The following is a 16,201-nucleotide window of genomic DNA, read 5'->3' as shown; positions in this document are numbered from 1 at the left end:
TTGCAGGCAATACTCAAAAGGCCACAACAGCTTAAACATGTTTCGAATTTGACAAAAACAAAAAGATGGGAAAGAAGCCTAAAAGATTCAAATAATTCTTAGTTTTTGGCCTACTACCGGGTTAAGGAATACAATTTCTATAAATTTCCAGCCAAACACGATAATGGAAAGTGACTCTAACGTGCTAGAGCAAGGGGGACTGGCTTTATCAGAAAATCAAACTATACTTCAAGCTTCAAGCTTTATAAAACTTCAGACTGCTGAATAACGAAAACTTATGAGGTTTTCCTACAAAGTCGATTTGCGGCAACCTAAGCAGGGCCTCTTAAGGTATCTCATAACTATCTTATTTATTTTCTTTTCTTTCCCTTTTATAGTCATAATATCGTACTATTTGTGAATATGTTTTTCTCGCGTTCAATGTATTTCCCTTTTCATTCCGTTCCTAGTGCTCTGTTCATTTTCTTTTTAGTTTTTTTTTGACGGGGTTTATAATAAATAACAATAATGAAAATTAAATAAATTTACAGATTGAAATTCGTTCGGGGTTTAAGTAGTAAAACAGCAAGAAATCCAGCATACTTATTCAATTTATGATCCACTTTTGTTACACAAACTGAATTGGAAGCACTCTTTTTCAGAATTTCCCTTAGTTTATGTATATTTAGGTTATGTATATATTTAAAAAAAAAAAATATATATATATATATAAAAGTAAAAAAAAACTGAGAATATTCACAATCAAAGTATGACTTTTTCTATCTTCTATGGAAAAATTTAGAATAGAAAATTAAATTTGTTTATATCTTTGAGAAAATTGAGAACTGAAATGGAACCTTTTTTTTATTTTCTTTAGTGTAAATTAGATTTGAACTGTAACTTTTTTTTTTTTCATTCAGAAAATTCAGAAGAGAACTTGGAACTTTTTCACTTCTTCGAGAAAACTCAGAATTAAAGTGGAGCTCCTTATCTTCATGGAGAATATTACAATCAAAGTATAACTTTTTTCTACCTTCTACAAAAAATTTGGAACAAAACTTGGAACTTTTCTTCATTTATTTGAAAAAATATATACTTAAAGCTGAACTTTTTCTCTTCTTGGAGGAAAAATTCAGAATTGATGTATCTACGGTAAAATTTAGAACAGAACTTTAAATTTTTTATGTCTTTTGAGAAATTAAGAACTGAAATGGAAGCTTTTTTTCATTTTCTTTGCTAAAATTCAGAATTGAGCTAACTTTTTCTCTTCTTTAAGAAAATTCATAATAGAACTTGAACATTTTTTCACTTCTACGAGAAAGCTCAGAATTAAAGTGGAGCTTAAAAATTCAGAACTAAAGTGGAACCTTTTCTCTTCTTTGGGAAAACATTCAGAAGAGAACTTAAACTTTTCTTCACTTTTTTGAGAAAATATAGAATTAAAGCAGGTTCTTTTCTCTTCTTGGGGAAAAATACAGAATTGAAGTATAACTTAAAATGTTGATTAATTTTTTTTCGCCCAAATAATCCCCTAAAAGTAATTTCTGTGTGTTCCTTAGTTTCGGCATCCTTGCGCTGTCACATTTGAAATTCCCAGGAAACCATTTTCCACGTAAAATATATTCAATCTGTCTTTAATCTCGTTTGAATTTCTGAAAAAATCCAAGGTGTTCCTAGTTACACTATTAAGGTTTCGAAATAATATTAATTTATCTCTCAGACCAAAGAAAATGAATCCATATTGTTTCTTAATTCCCTAATAATACATTAGATTTCCATCATTGTCGATTATGTAAATCAATTTTTTAGAAATGTGGACTTCTGTCTACATCCAAGAAACATTAAACAATTTGACCAACAATCAGAATCATGGCTGAACTGCGATTTAAGAGAAACCTTACGTAAGTCCATTGAGCTAGAAAGAGACACATGATCCTGTCCTGTTAGTGGATAAATACACTTAGAATTCACCGTCGATTATCTAATCAATTTCCCAGAACTCTAGTCCCCTTCATGGATCAATAACATTGTACCGTTAGTATTCATTGCACATGTGCAAATCTCGTTCTGTAAGTAATTACCCATTCCTACAAATGAGGAGGTTCGCTCCCTCCTAAATACTTCGCTCTTTACGCTGAAGTTTTCGTAGAGCTTTTAAAAGAGATTATTACTCTAGCTAAAGGATCTTTTGTACTCCAGTAGGTTTTACTGTCTCATATTCACTGCTTGGTGCGAGAACATTTGCCTTTTTGCCTACAAATAGTAGACCTATATTCCTCAGCGATGTTAAAATTGCTGTCAAGCTCATTCTGGCTTATCTACCAACGCAATCAGACACTAGATCTAGAATTTTCCATAGAGGGTGAGTGCCGTATAAGTGGAACAAAAATCCAACAAGTTTACAATTATTAGTTTAAAAAAAGTAAAATTAATTTACAATTTCGTTTTAAGTATTCACGTACGGTGAGCAATCTTAAAAACTTGCACTAATTCAAGAACGTTCAGAAATTAAATAAAAAAGACAAATTTTTTTTAACCGAAAGTAAGGAGCGATATTAAAACTCAAAACGAACAGAAATTATTCCGTATATGAAAGGGGCTGTCCTCTCCTCAACGCAACACTCTTTACGCTAAAGCTTTTTATTGTTTTAAAAAATTAGAGTTGTGAGAAAAGGTCAAACTTTAGCGTAAAGAGCGGGGCTTTGCGGAGGGGATAGCCCCTTTCATATACAGAATAATTTCTGTTCGTCTTAAGTTTTAATATCGCTCCTTACTTGTAGTTGATAAAAGTTGTTTTTTATTTAATTGCCAGAAGAAAGGTCACGGGTGCATGATTGTTTGTTTGTTTTGTTTTCACCTGGGGCGATTGCATCGAAACAGTAGTCCTAGAATATTGAAATAGGGCTCATTCAATCAGAAATTAAAAGTTCTTGTGGCCCTTGTAAGTGACTAAAAAGATAGGGGGTAACTAGCCCCCCTCCTATTCCCAATTTTTTTCCTAAAAAAAATTCGATCAAAAGTTTCAAAATTTTGGGGTAGCCATTTTTTTTCGCATAGTTTAAACGTCCAGTAACTATGCGTTTGGGGATAACATGACCCCCCACAGTCTCTAAAGAACGGTCTGTAAGTTAAGAATTTTTCCAGTTGTCTACGTATAGCATTTGTTATCGGGACGTATACAAACATATTTCAGGGGGGGGGGGATTTTAAGCTATAAGAATTTTCGACTGGGAGAATTTTCTGTCAGGAGAGAAAAAAATTCGGGGGATGAAATTTTCTGTAGAAATTTACACTTGTGGGATTTTTCAAAATTCCTACACGAAACTATTTTTATTTTCTTACTTTATCTTTGGCGACTCGATTTTACACAGGGAGATTTTAAGGAGAATTGTCCGGGGGAATTTTTACCGGTTAGAATTGTCTAGAATGTCTCTCCATAGGGGGGGATTTTTCACCGGATATCCTTAGGAGAGTTTTTCACGTAATAAGTTTTCCATTGGGAACTTTCTGTGGTAGAAGTTTTTAACTAGGGTGGGCGTGGGAATATTTGCGGTAAAACTTCTCTACAGAGGAGAGAATTTCCGATAAAATTTTAAAGACAATCCGACATTAAAGTCTTTTTTAAATGAAAGTCCGCTAAGAAAAAAAAAAACCTGGAATCGTCCGCAAGGAATTTTCTGGATGGAATTTTCAGCTATAATGGAATTGTCTGGGTGGAATTTCCTTGGCGGGGAAAAGGGGGTATTTTAAGTGAAAGAAATTTTCAAGGGGTAATTTTTCGTTGGCAAAGTAAATTTCTATGGAGGAGGGGGGAGATTTCCTGGCAATATTTAAAAACTATCAGAAAATAAGTAAAAAATAAGTTTTTTCTACTGAAAGTAAAGAACAACATCAAAACCTATAACGAACAGAGATTATTACGTATATGAAAGGGGGTGTCCCCTCCTCAATATCTCACTCTTTACGCTAAATTTAAAATTTTGTCCCAATTCCTTCAGAGCGACTCTCTAAACACAGATGGCACTTAATTAGAATAATAAAATTGTTTTTAATTCTGTCGAAAACTTTAACGTAAAGAGCGGAAATTTTTTATTTAATCTAAAAAAGGGCTTTTTTCCTTGCATTCTTCCTTCTTTCATATTCTTATTTGATTGATTACGACAGTTTTCAAACATCAGGGGGAAGGGCCGTATCCAGGATTTGTGTTCGGGGGGAGGAGGATACCAAAGAATTCTTTGGGGAAGAGCTTCGAGTAGGATTAGGGAAACCCACCTAGGAGACTCCGGGGGGGGGGGGGGCGGGGCAAAAATACATATGTAATCTTAAAATGTTTGGACCAGTCATCCCACATTCTTGATGCAGCATTGTGCCATATCATACTTTGTTTCATCTCAAAAGAACCCTTATTTCTTTTAGCCATGTCCTCTCAGGCTTTCACTTGTTGTGATTCATTTTTAGCATTTTCTTTTTTGTTTCTCGTATATTATTTCCCAATAGTAGTTTTTCCATTGATCGATAATCATACTACTTTATTGCATTTTCATCCTCAGCTCAAAGAGAAAGAATTTTTTTACTCCAAAATGTTTTTTTTACGTCAAAATCATCAGATTTGGCCGGAAAATTGCAACAGTAGGACTCAAGGGTAAGGGATCCCATGAGATCACCGATAAATCAACTATTTACTTTGTCATGACTTCTAAATTCTACTTTAAAGTTGTCGATCGGAAACCGGAAAATGTCCGATCGATTGGACATTTTAGTCTTCCCGTCCTCTCCCCTCAGTTAAAAAGGTAAAGAACAAATTACATCCCTGAACAGTGGCAAACTGGGCCTCTCACTTGAGGAGGGGGGAGGGGGTATCAGTCTACCTATAGCAGAATAGTGAAAACAAGAAGTATATTGATCATAAATTAATCAACAAATATTTATTTTTAGACAAATTACAAATGAGGTAAAAGGATTATTATTAAGGTTATGACTACCAAGCTTAGCATGTGTGAGTCGACGACGCAAAAAGCAAATAAATTATACAACACCATTAAAAGTAGAGAGGAACAGAAGAGAGAAACAGAACAGAAAGCTAGAGAGAGTTTGAAAGACAAAAAAGAAGTGAATTCAGGAGTTTCATTGAAGAAAGGGGAGCTTTTCCCATCCTCTCTTTCCTTTCCCCTTTTTCCTTCAGAGAACACGACGAAAATGGACTTAAGAAAAAGGCTTGAAGCGATAGAAATATCCATTCCAGGCAAGAAGATCGTTTGAATTCACAACCATCTTACCTTCTTACTTTAAAGTAGGTAAAATTTAAAAATGAATATTGTACCGCGAAGGGTATAAAAATTTTAAAATTCAGGATTAAGGAATTTCATTTTGTTTATTTGCTTAGAAATAAAATGAGTCAAGTGGCCTAGGTAAGGCTTGGAGCCACACTGACCATTTGTGACCAGGACAAAGAAACAAGGTAGTTTCAAATATATCTCACGCAACATCTTAGAGAGATATCCACCAATTATGTAAAATTCCAGATCAATGTTTTCATTGATTCAATGTTGCAATGTTAAAATTCCTATTTCATGTTTCTGTTATTCTTGAATGGCCTAGAACAATATTTCTTGCGCAAAGTGCAATAGATCTTTGGGAACCACCATTGAGACTTATACTTTTCTTTGGATTTGGATTTCACAGACACTTGTAAGGAAATAATTATTCTCAAAAGCTATACTATATACTCTTGTTGGAGTAAATAAGATGGCTTCTGAAAATTAGGTCGGGGGAAACCAAAGCCAGGGGGACAAACATGGTCTGGGGGGCAACTACCCCCTGCCTCATAGTAATTTACACCCCTAATTAAGATGCCTTCCTAACATCAAAGGGGAGGCTTCCAATATTAAATTACTCCTAGTAAGACCTCGCAATTTGACAGTCTCATGTATTGGTAAGTAATATGAACTATTGCAGGCAATACTCAAAAAGCCACAACAGCTTAAACATGTTTCGAATTTGACAAAAACAAAAAGATGGGAAAGAAGCCTAAAAGAGTCAAATAATTCTTAGTTTTTGGCCTACTACCGGGTTAAGGAATACAATTTCTGTAAATTTCCAGCCAAACACGATAATGGAAAGTGACTCTTACGTGCTAGAGCAAGGGGGACTGGCTTTATCAGAACTTCAAACTATACTTCAAGCTTCAAGCTTTATAAAACTTCAAAATGCTGAATAACGAAAACTTATGAGGTTTTCCCACAAAGTCAATTTATGTCGCTGTCACTGTCGGCAACCTAAGCAGGGCCTCTTAAGGTATCTCATTACTGTCTTATTTATTTTCTTTTCTTTCCGTTTTATAGTCATAATATCGTACTATTTGTGAATATGTTTTTCTCGCGTTCAATGTATTTCCCTTTTCATTCCGTTCATAGTGCTCTGTTCATTTTCTTTTTAGTTTTTTTTTTTTTTGACGGGGTTTATAATAAATAACAATAATAAAAAATCAAATAAATTTACAAATTGAAATTCGTTCGGGGTTTAAATAGGAAAACAGCAAGAAATCCAGCATTATTATTCAATTTATGATCCACTTTTGTTACACAAACTGAATTGGAAGCACTCTTTTTCAGAATTTCCCTTAGTTTTTGTATATTTAGGTTATGTATATATTTTTAAAAAAAATATATAAAAAAGTAAAAAAACTGAGAGTCGATACACTTCGTCGCCCTTCGACTGGGAAGCTGGGCTTGTACATACTAGTAATATGAGAAGATAAAAGACAAAATAGAAAGCAACATTTTTGCACAAATACTATGAAAAGATTGAGAAGGAAAAGCGCCCGGAAAAAAAAACTATGCATCTCAAATGTCTCCAATTCCCAGAAATATATTGAAAGTTCAGCGTGAAAGAAAATATCCAATGTATGTCTCAAATAATAGTTTCGATGTCACGCAGATTCCGTAAGAAAAACTTGTTTTGCTATTTTAGCTTTCTATATACAGAATTTTATCCTATCATTTTCCATTTGAATTACTTCTAAAAATCAGCTGTTACGATTTTCCTGTATTTAAAATTAAGTCTGAAATTCTAGGTGAAATTCTATTGTTCCAAAGCTTCTTCGACTTCCGAAAGTCTTTCATTTCATTTATTAATCTGGCTATCGTTATACGTTGCTGTCTGCTAAGGATTTCAACAGCAAGGACTTCTCTTTATAAAGTTTTAAATTAGGGTTGAATACATTAACATGTTAAGTTAAAAAAAAAATGAACTATCAATTTCACAACCCTTTATCGTAGGCATCAAAAAAGCCAATGTGATAATAAAGATGTCTATATTTAGATTGAAGTTGTTCGCCATGTCCGTTACTAGGTAGGCTACTTGGTAGACATCCCCCCCCCCAAAAAAAAATTATTTTAAAAATGTAACAAAGCTGCGTTTTTAAAGTCTTTTTGTAAACCCAAGTCTTTTTGTATCTGTGAGTTCGTTAACGGATATAAATACTGATTTATTTGCCGTTGAGGGACCTACAATAGAAACGATAAAACAGAAAAGAATATGGACGATATAAACTGATGTCGTTCTTTAAGAAAATATGGTGAATTCCAGGGAGAAAAAAATTAATGATATGTAAAAAACGAATACACATATATTGACAAGAGACTTTATCATTTGTAAGGAGAGTGAACACAAAGTCACAAAACACAGATGTTGGCAGCCCAGTCCAAAATAAAAGTGTATTTCCATAAATCTGACATTATGATTCATATTTTTCTTAAATCAAAGCCATCATTTACAACCCCAATACCTATGAATTAATCACAAGAAAAACTAAACTTTTAGGGTTCACACTGACTAGTGATTTGAAATGGAAGGCCTAAATTTGCTCTATTGTTAAACTGGCTAGCGCGTCTCTGTCTTTCCTTAAGCTATTTGCTAAAGTTTTATTCCCAAAAGCACTTATCCTTCGCCTTTACATATATTTTATCCGTTCACTGCTTGAGTATGCTTTCCCGGTGTGGCATTTAGGCCTTACAGTGGATCAGTCCGATAGGCTAGAAATTATCCGTAAGAGAGCCCTGAGAATTGTATTCGGTTAGGGCAAAGTACCTTAAATTCTTCTCTTCAAGGAATTCTACCTCCCTACCTTGGCAACCCAACTTGTTCCTCTTTGTATTAATATAGGGAATAATCTGCGTCGTAACCCACATTTTTAATGAATACTCCCAGTCACTTATTTCCCTCCAAAGCCCCATTTACCCCAATCAAAAGCACAGTTAATCCCGCTTCTAAATCCTATTAATGCGAGAATTGAGAGTTATAGAAAGAGCTTTGTGCCAGTGTTCGTTGAAATCATAAGTAAATGAAAATGTTAATGTATCATGTTAATGGGTCATGTGTATTGCTAATGTGTTGGTTTGTTTGTTTCATTTTTATTCGAAAGGCCAGTTGGGTTCATTGCTATATTTTTTATATTGTACTTATATACTTATTTTTTTTATATATATTCTTTTATTTTATACAAGGAAGGCTGGCTGGCAGAAAGCAACAAGTTCGGTAGTTTATGTTGTGAGAGTTTGCTTGTTAATAAAGTATCATTCATTCATTCATTCATTCATAATATCCATGAAATTAATAAATTACAAAGAAAACCACAGCAATCCTTAGGTTTGATATGTTGGTCTGACCCCCCCCCCCCCGTTTTACGTGTCCCCAAACGGTTTCCGTACTACTTATTGGATAAGTACTGCTCGAGTAAATATATCTCCTATACTTAAAATTATGTTAGGGAATGTACTCTGACAGCCATCCTTGTCTCACTCGTTGCTGCTACCTTGATTTATGTCTTGGTGCAGTAGAGGTAATTCACAAGGATTCGTCACCTGATGACCATAAGTAGGCACCAGAACAACTGAAAATGAGCAAACACAACAATAAAAGTTTACACTCAAACAAAAAAGAGTAAGAAATTGGGCGAAGGTAAAAAAAGAGGCAAATATACGGCATTGGACTTTACAGTCCCTACCGGTGGTGCTGATCTCCGTTTCTTGGCCCTTCAGCCAGGAAGTTCAATGGGGGGTTGGGGGCCAACCATCCTGTGCTTTCGCACACCCTTCCTGTTTACCTTCCCCAGATTTCTCCAGGTACCCATTTAAAGCTGGGTCAACTCTGGCTGAGCTTACAGAATCACGCAACATTGGGTGACGGTGACTATGTGAAATTATAGAAAATAGGTACTTTTGCTCTTACATGGGGATAGGGGCACCCCTGTAGTATCAAATTACTATGATAAATTTCTTACGTGACAAACTTCAATTTTTTATCGTAACAAGATTCTCTAAAAGTTTTGACTTACAGTTCAATAAAAAAAAAACTAAAAATAAATTTATTAACAAGGTTTTGTACAGAGATATTAGCTGATGGTTATGTTCATCTTCTTCGGCTGAATTCCTTCTAAGACTGTAAGAGTTTTGGGCATCACATTGATAGCTACTACTTCAAGACCTGAACCACTAAAGTTATCCGAAAGCGTTTTCAGGGTCTGAAAAAAAATGACAAAACTATTCAATGCTAATAATATAATGTGTCCTAATTCAAATTTTCCTTATAGTATTTTCCTTATGAGAGAAAATAAGAATCGGTGTAATTATTTTTCTGCTACTGCTAAAATACTTCCTTTATTACTGAAGTTATTGTGGCTGTTAACACTATAGGCGAACACAATATCTATGAGTTTTTGTTGTTTTGTTTGTTTTTTTTTCTTTGGGGGGGGGGGTAGAGCCATCCCCTCCACCAACCCTTTCTTTAAGATAAAATTTAACTAGAAATCTCAGGAAAGTGTTTAGAATACCATAAAGATGGCCAAATGACTGGATTTGTTTTAATAGTCAATGGCCGTAGTAGTAATCTATGTTATACTTTACGGAGACATATAGCAATCTCCATGTTATTCGCCGGGAAGTATACACCTTTTCAAAGAGATTCAGAACTCCCTCACACGGCATTATACTTCTGGTCCATCCTGTGCTATTTGGGTTATTGACTTACCAAGGCCAACCAGACAGGTTTCTGGTGGGTATAGTCTGGTTTGGTGGTTATAGTCTGGTTTGGTGGGTATAATCTGGTTTGTTGGGTATAATCTGGTTTGGTGGGTATACTCTGGTTTGGTGGGTATAGTCTGGTTTGATGGGTATAGTCTAGTTTGGTGGGTATAGTCTGGTTTGGTTTTTCAAAGAGAGTGAGTATTACACTTTACTTTTTTTGTTTTTTTGTTTTTTTTTTAATCGAAAACTAGAGATTGTCAAATTGCGTATTTTGGAATTGTTTTGATTGACATTTTTGCAAAAAGGGATAAGAAATTCGCAAATTGGACACTATGAACGATATTAATTAATGTTTTGAATAATAGGAGTGTGAATGATTCTAATTAGTAATTGGATTGTATGAAGGTGGAGAAAAAAAGGATTAAACTGATTAACAGTTAAGGTAACCCTGAAGGGGTTGTTAACTCAGGTAATTTGTTATAAATTTGAAACAACATCAGTCTATGAAAATGGCTAACGACGATAGAATGACATTGTGAGTTGACCTAGCTTTACCTCTCCGATGTGGTCTGTATATTAAACAAGTGATGTTTGAACAGTATTGTCAATTTAAAATAGGGTCTAACGTCTATAGGAAGATATTTCTACCGGTCCTATAGGAAGACATTTCTACCGGCCCTATAGGAAGACATTTCTACCGGTCCTATAGGAAGACATTTCTACCGGCCCTATAGGAAGACATTTCTACCGGTCCTATAGGAAGACATTTCTACCGGCCCTATAGGAAGACATTTCTACCGGTCCTATAGGTAAATATTTCTACCAGTCCTTTAGAAAGAAATTTCTACCAGTCCTATTGGACGACATTTCTACCGGTCCTATAGGAAGACATTTCTACCGGTCCTATAGGAAGATATTTCTACCGGTCCTATAGAAAGACATTTCTACCGGTCCTATAGGAAGACAATTCTACCGGTCCTATAGGAAGACATTTCTACCGGTCCTATAGGAAGATATTTCTACCGGTCCTGTAGGAAGACATTTCTACCGGTCCTATAGGAAGATATTTCTACCGGTTCTATAGGAAGACATTTCTACCCGTTCTATAGTTAAACATTTCTACCCGTCCTATAGGCAGATATTTCTACCGATACTATAGAAAGATATCTCTACCGGTCCTATAGGTACACATTTCTACCGGTCCTATAGGAAGACATTTCTACCGGTCCTATAGGCAGACACATCTACCGGTCCTCTCGGTCTACATTTCTACCGGTTCTATAGGAAGACATTTCTACCGGTCCTTTAGGAATACATTTCTACCGGTCCTATAGGAAAACATTTCTACCGGTCCTATAGGAAGACATTTCTACCGGTCCTATAGGAAGACATTTCTAATGGTCCTATAGGAAGACATTTGTACCGATCCTATAGGAAGACATTTCTACCGGTCCTATAGGAAGACATTTCTACCGGTCCTATAGGAAGACATTTCTACCTGTCCTATAGGTAAACATTTCTACGAGACGTATACACCTTTTCAAAGACAGTGAGTATCCTCTCACATTTGACTACTGGTTCGATACGATCACCCCTGGGAAAAAAATAAAATAAACACGCATCAGTGATCTTTCTTCTGGCAAAAAAAACACAAAATTCTACATTTTTGCAGATAGAAACTTAAAACTTCTACAGTAGGGTTCTCTGATATGCTGAATCTGATAGTGTGATTTTTTATTAAAGTTTTAGGACTTTTAGAGGGTATTTTCTACTTTTTTCGAAAATATGGCAAATTTTCTCAGGCGCCTAACTTTTGACGGGTATAACTAAACTTGGTGCAACTTATAAATTTGAAATCAACACACAAATCTAATTCTTTTGCTGTATCTTTTGGTATCAAATTTCCGTTTTTTACAGTTTTGGTTACTATTGAGCTGGGTCGCTCCTTACTCTCTTTTGATAGTACTAAAGAACTTTCAACAGAGAACTTTCAAAACTTTAGATATCTCTTTTGAAAGTTCTAAAGAGCTTTAGCGTAAAGAGTGGAGATTTTCCTTCATGGACAATCCCCTTCTTCCATACAAAATCCCTCCATGGAAAGATGTTCCCACGTAAATTCCTCCCCCGACCCCTCCCCCATCAGAAAAAGTCATCCCTGAAAACATCTGTATACTTCCCAATAACGAAAACTATGTGTAAACAATGGGCAAAGTTCATAACTTGCAGCCCTTCCCCTGGAGACTGTGGAGATTAAGTCATCCTTAATGACATAGTTATTAGATATGTCGACTATGCTGAACAAAATGGCTTTCTAAAAATTTGGATCGTGTAACTTTGGGAAAAATTGATCATTGAATGGTGCATAGTTGCCCCCTTCAGTTTTTTTTGGTCACTTAAACAGGGCACTAGAACTTTTAATTGTCGTTCAAATGAGTCCCTACGGTAGGGTGTCCGCTACTATCTTAAGCCTCTGCTGAAGCTAGCTTCAAATATTGAAACTAAAAGATTCATATTACCATGGTTACGAAGTGTTTATAGAATTGGTGGTCTTTAAAAAGACCGTTGGGTAGTCATGGGTGTGATGACTATTGTAAAAATTCATCATTGTTTGTCATCCACTCAGTGTCATTCCAATCTATATCACGGATTTTTTTGTTCTTCTTCTTCCTAGGAAATCTCACACACATATTCCAAGAAGGAATATCTATTGGTACCCATTTGCTAAAAAATCGAAACTCGTCCTCTGGGTTGTGTATTTTACTCGGAAATACCTCACAATTAAAATCTTCCAAGTTGAATATTGGTATATCTGATTTGCATTTGTCGATTAAAAGTTTATCAATGGGCACATTCCCTTTTGTGTACAGGGCTGTTACGCCAAAAAACAGCATCTCTCTCTAACTTCCTCTTGTAAGTAGGATAAATCTTTCCCTTTGTTATAGGATGGAAGAATCATTCTATTATATAAACCTATTTTGTTTATAACGTATAGTTTATTGCGCAACCTGTCCTCATTATACTCATACATATTGTAGTTTATATACCAGTGGTAACAAGAGACTTCTTGATGATCTGTAGTCAACAGTAGAAACGCACATTCAAAAATCACTCCACATGCCGATTTCTTCAAGCCAATGTATTCGCAATCGAAAACACCATACATCCTTGAAGTTATATCGATAGAATGGATATTCAAACTGTATAAAATTCAAAATTGAAACTAGATTTCATACTAAAGAAACTGAATATATTAACACATACCCAAGACGCCCTGGTTTATATTTAATAAAAACTATTTTTATTATTAAGACCTCAGAATATTTATCTTCACGAATGACAAGTAACGATTTTCATTAAATTGGAATATTAGATAGATATCACATGTAAACAAGAAACTGCCGGTGATTTAGACGTAATTTTCTCAAACCTAGAAGAGACTCGCATCTCATTAGTCCAAATATACATGCTAATTCGGTTTCATCTCGTGACATATTTTTACATGTCAATTGCTAAAGAGCTTTATTCATCTCAAACATAGAAATCAGACCTAGGTTTTTTAGATTTTCGTGGGTGTTTGTTTCCTGGAGTTTCTTAATTGAGAAGTTAACTTTAATATTAAATGATTTTGACGTGCCTGAAATCATGAATTAGAATAATTAATTAACTGTTTGGGTTTTCAAACCTAGGTTTTTTAGATTTTCGTGGGTGTTTGGTTCCCGGGGTTTACGGGGCTAAAGGATTAGTTGACTTTTTAAGGGAAACAGGAGTTTTTTTTGTTTTTATTCCGTTTTTATGCTCAAAATTCTATTTTTTTAAAATATTTTTCAATGTTTTCGGAAACTCGCTAAGGTTAAAATTGTACAGGGCTAAAGAATTAGGTGATTTTTTAAGAGAAGCATGAGTTTTTTCGTTTTTATTCCGTTTTATGTGCTAAAAATTCTATTTTTTTTAACATATTTCAATGTTTTGGGAAACTCGCTAAGGTTAAAGGTGCACAGAAATAAAGGATTAGGTGATTTTTTAAGGGAAGCAGGAGTTTTTTGTTTTTATTCCAGTTTTATGTGCTCAAAATTCTATTTTTTTTCAATGTTTTCGGAAACTCGCTAAGGTTAAAAATGCATAGGGCTAAAGGATTAGGGATTTTTAAGGGAAGCCGGAGTTTTTTTTTTGTTTTTAATTATGTTTTTGTGGTCAAAATTGTATTTTTTTTAAACATTTTTCAATGTTTTCGGAAACTCGCTAAGGTTAAAAGTGCACAGGGCTAAAGGATTAGGTGATTTTTTAAGGAGAGCAGGAGTTTTTTCGTTTTTATTTCGTTTTATGTGCTCAAAATTCTATTTTTTTTACGCATTTCAATGTTTTCGGAAACTCGCTTAGGTTAAAAGTGCACAGGGTTAAAGGATTACGTGATTTTTTAAGGGAAGCAGAAGTTTTTTTTTTGTTTTTATTCTGTTTTATGGTGAAAATTCTATATTTTTCAACATATTTAAATGTTTTCGGAAACTCGCTAAGGTTAAAAGTGCACATGGGCTAAAGGATTAGGTGATTTTTTAAGGGAAGCAGGATTTTTTTTGTTTTTAATTCTGTTTTGTGGTCAAAATTGTATTTTTTTTAAACATTTTTCAATGTTTTCGGAAACTCGCTAAGGTTAAAAGTGCATAGGGCTAAAGGATTAGGGATTTTTTAAGGGAAGCAGGAGTTTTTTTTTGTTTTTAATTCTGTTTTGTGGTCAAAATTGTATTTTTTTAAACATTTTTCAATGTTTTCGGAAAGTCGCTAAGGTTAAAAGTGCATAGGGCTAAAGGATTAGGATTTTTTAAAACAGAGTTTTTTTTGTTTTTAATTCTGTTTGTGGTCAAAATTGTATTTTTTTAAACATTTTTCAATGTTTTCGGAAAGTCGCTAAGGTTAAAAGTGCATAGGGCTAAAGGATTAGGGATTTTTTAAGGGAAGCAGGAGTTTTTTTTTGTTTTTAATTCTGTTTTGTGGTCAAAATTGTATTTTTTTTAAACATTTTTCAATGTTTTCGGAAACATGCTAAGGTTAAAAGTGCATAGGGCTAAAGGATTAGGGATTTTTTAAGGGAAGCAGGAGTTTTTTTTTTGTTTTTAATTGTGTTTTGTGGTCAAAATTGTATTTTTTAAACATTTTTCAATGTTTTCGAAAATCGCTAAGGTTAAAAGTGCATAGGGCTAAAGGATTAGGGATTTTTTAAGGGAAGCAGGAGTTTTTTTTTTTGTTTTTAATTCTGTTTTGTGGTCAAAATTGTATTTTTTTTAAACATTTTTCAATGTTTTCGGAAACTCGCTAAGGTTAAAAGTGCATAGGGCTAAAGGATTAGGGATTTTTTAAGGGAAGCAGGAGTTTTTTTTTTGTTTTTAATTCTGTTTTGTGGTCAAAATTGTATTTTTTTTAAACATTTTTCAATGTTTTCGGAAACTCGCTAAGGTTAAAAGTGCACAGGGCTAAAGGATTAGGTTTTTTTTAAGGGGAGCAGGAGTTTTTTCGTTTTTATTTCGTTTTATGTGCTCAAAATTCTATTTTTTTTAACATATTTCAATGTTTTCGGAAACGAGAGAACAAATTGCATGCTATACAATCCTTCCCCCACGGCTTTGAGGGATAGGGCATCCCTAGGGGGATGGCCATTAGACTTTTGAACCAGCTTCAGCAAAATGACAATTACATCATATCGATCACTGTTGAGGACCGAGTGTATTTAAAGAGGAGAAGGGGAGGAGAGGGGAAAGGGGGGGGGGGCACTGGCTGCTCACCAATTATTCTTCAACATATCTTGAACGTTTCTACTTAATACCCTCAACCCTTCCTTAAATGTTGCTGACTTTCCCTTCTGACAACAAGCATGCATATAATGTGTTATGACTGGCATCAGTTTCTGTCTCATCCTTTTCTTAAAGTTTCTTAAAGTTTTATTCACTATGATAGAATTCTGTAATTTTGTAGGTACTATTTAACAATTTAACTAAACCAGACTTATTAATTATGTTTTTGTAAAAAGAAGACGGGCAGGATTGATGTACAATACCAGAGTATATAGGTGTGCTGTTAATAATGTAAAAAATAACCTCCATTTTTTTAGATAAGAACAGAAAAAATTAGAAAAGGAATCTCAATTTTTTTAGATTCGGAATTAAATATGCTTTCCTTTCCCAATTAAAAACCTAACATGCTAACATTAC

The 16,201-nt window shown here is 34.3% G+C and overlaps 1 protein-coding gene across 2 annotated transcripts in view; it reads right to left on the bottom strand.

The window, feature by feature from the left end:
• Positions 1–9,333: 9,333 nt before the first annotated feature.
• LOC148947346 (sodium-independent sulfate anion transporter-like) overlaps positions 9,334–16,201 on the bottom strand; it is a 161,657-nt gene continuing 154,789 nt past the window's right edge. For both annotated transcript variants that reach the window (XM_089095217.1, XM_089095218.1), the window contains exon 10: positions 9,334–9,499. In XM_089095217.1, coding sequence (XP_088951343.1) covers positions 9,371–9,499 — 129 coding nt within the window. In that variant the 3' untranslated portion in view covers positions 9,334–9,370. The remainder of the gene's footprint in view (positions 9,500–16,201) is intronic.

Source organism: Artemia sp. Qi Xiang Cuo, chromosome 10 (genome assembly GCF_049724085.1).
Source record: "Artemia sp. Qi Xiang Cuo chromosome 10, ASM4972408v1, whole genome shotgun sequence".
Taxonomy (NCBI): Eukaryota; Metazoa; Arthropoda; class Branchiopoda; order Anostraca; family Artemiidae; genus Artemia; species Artemia sp. Qi Xiang Cuo.
This window is presented reverse-complemented; position numbering and strand designations above follow the sequence as displayed.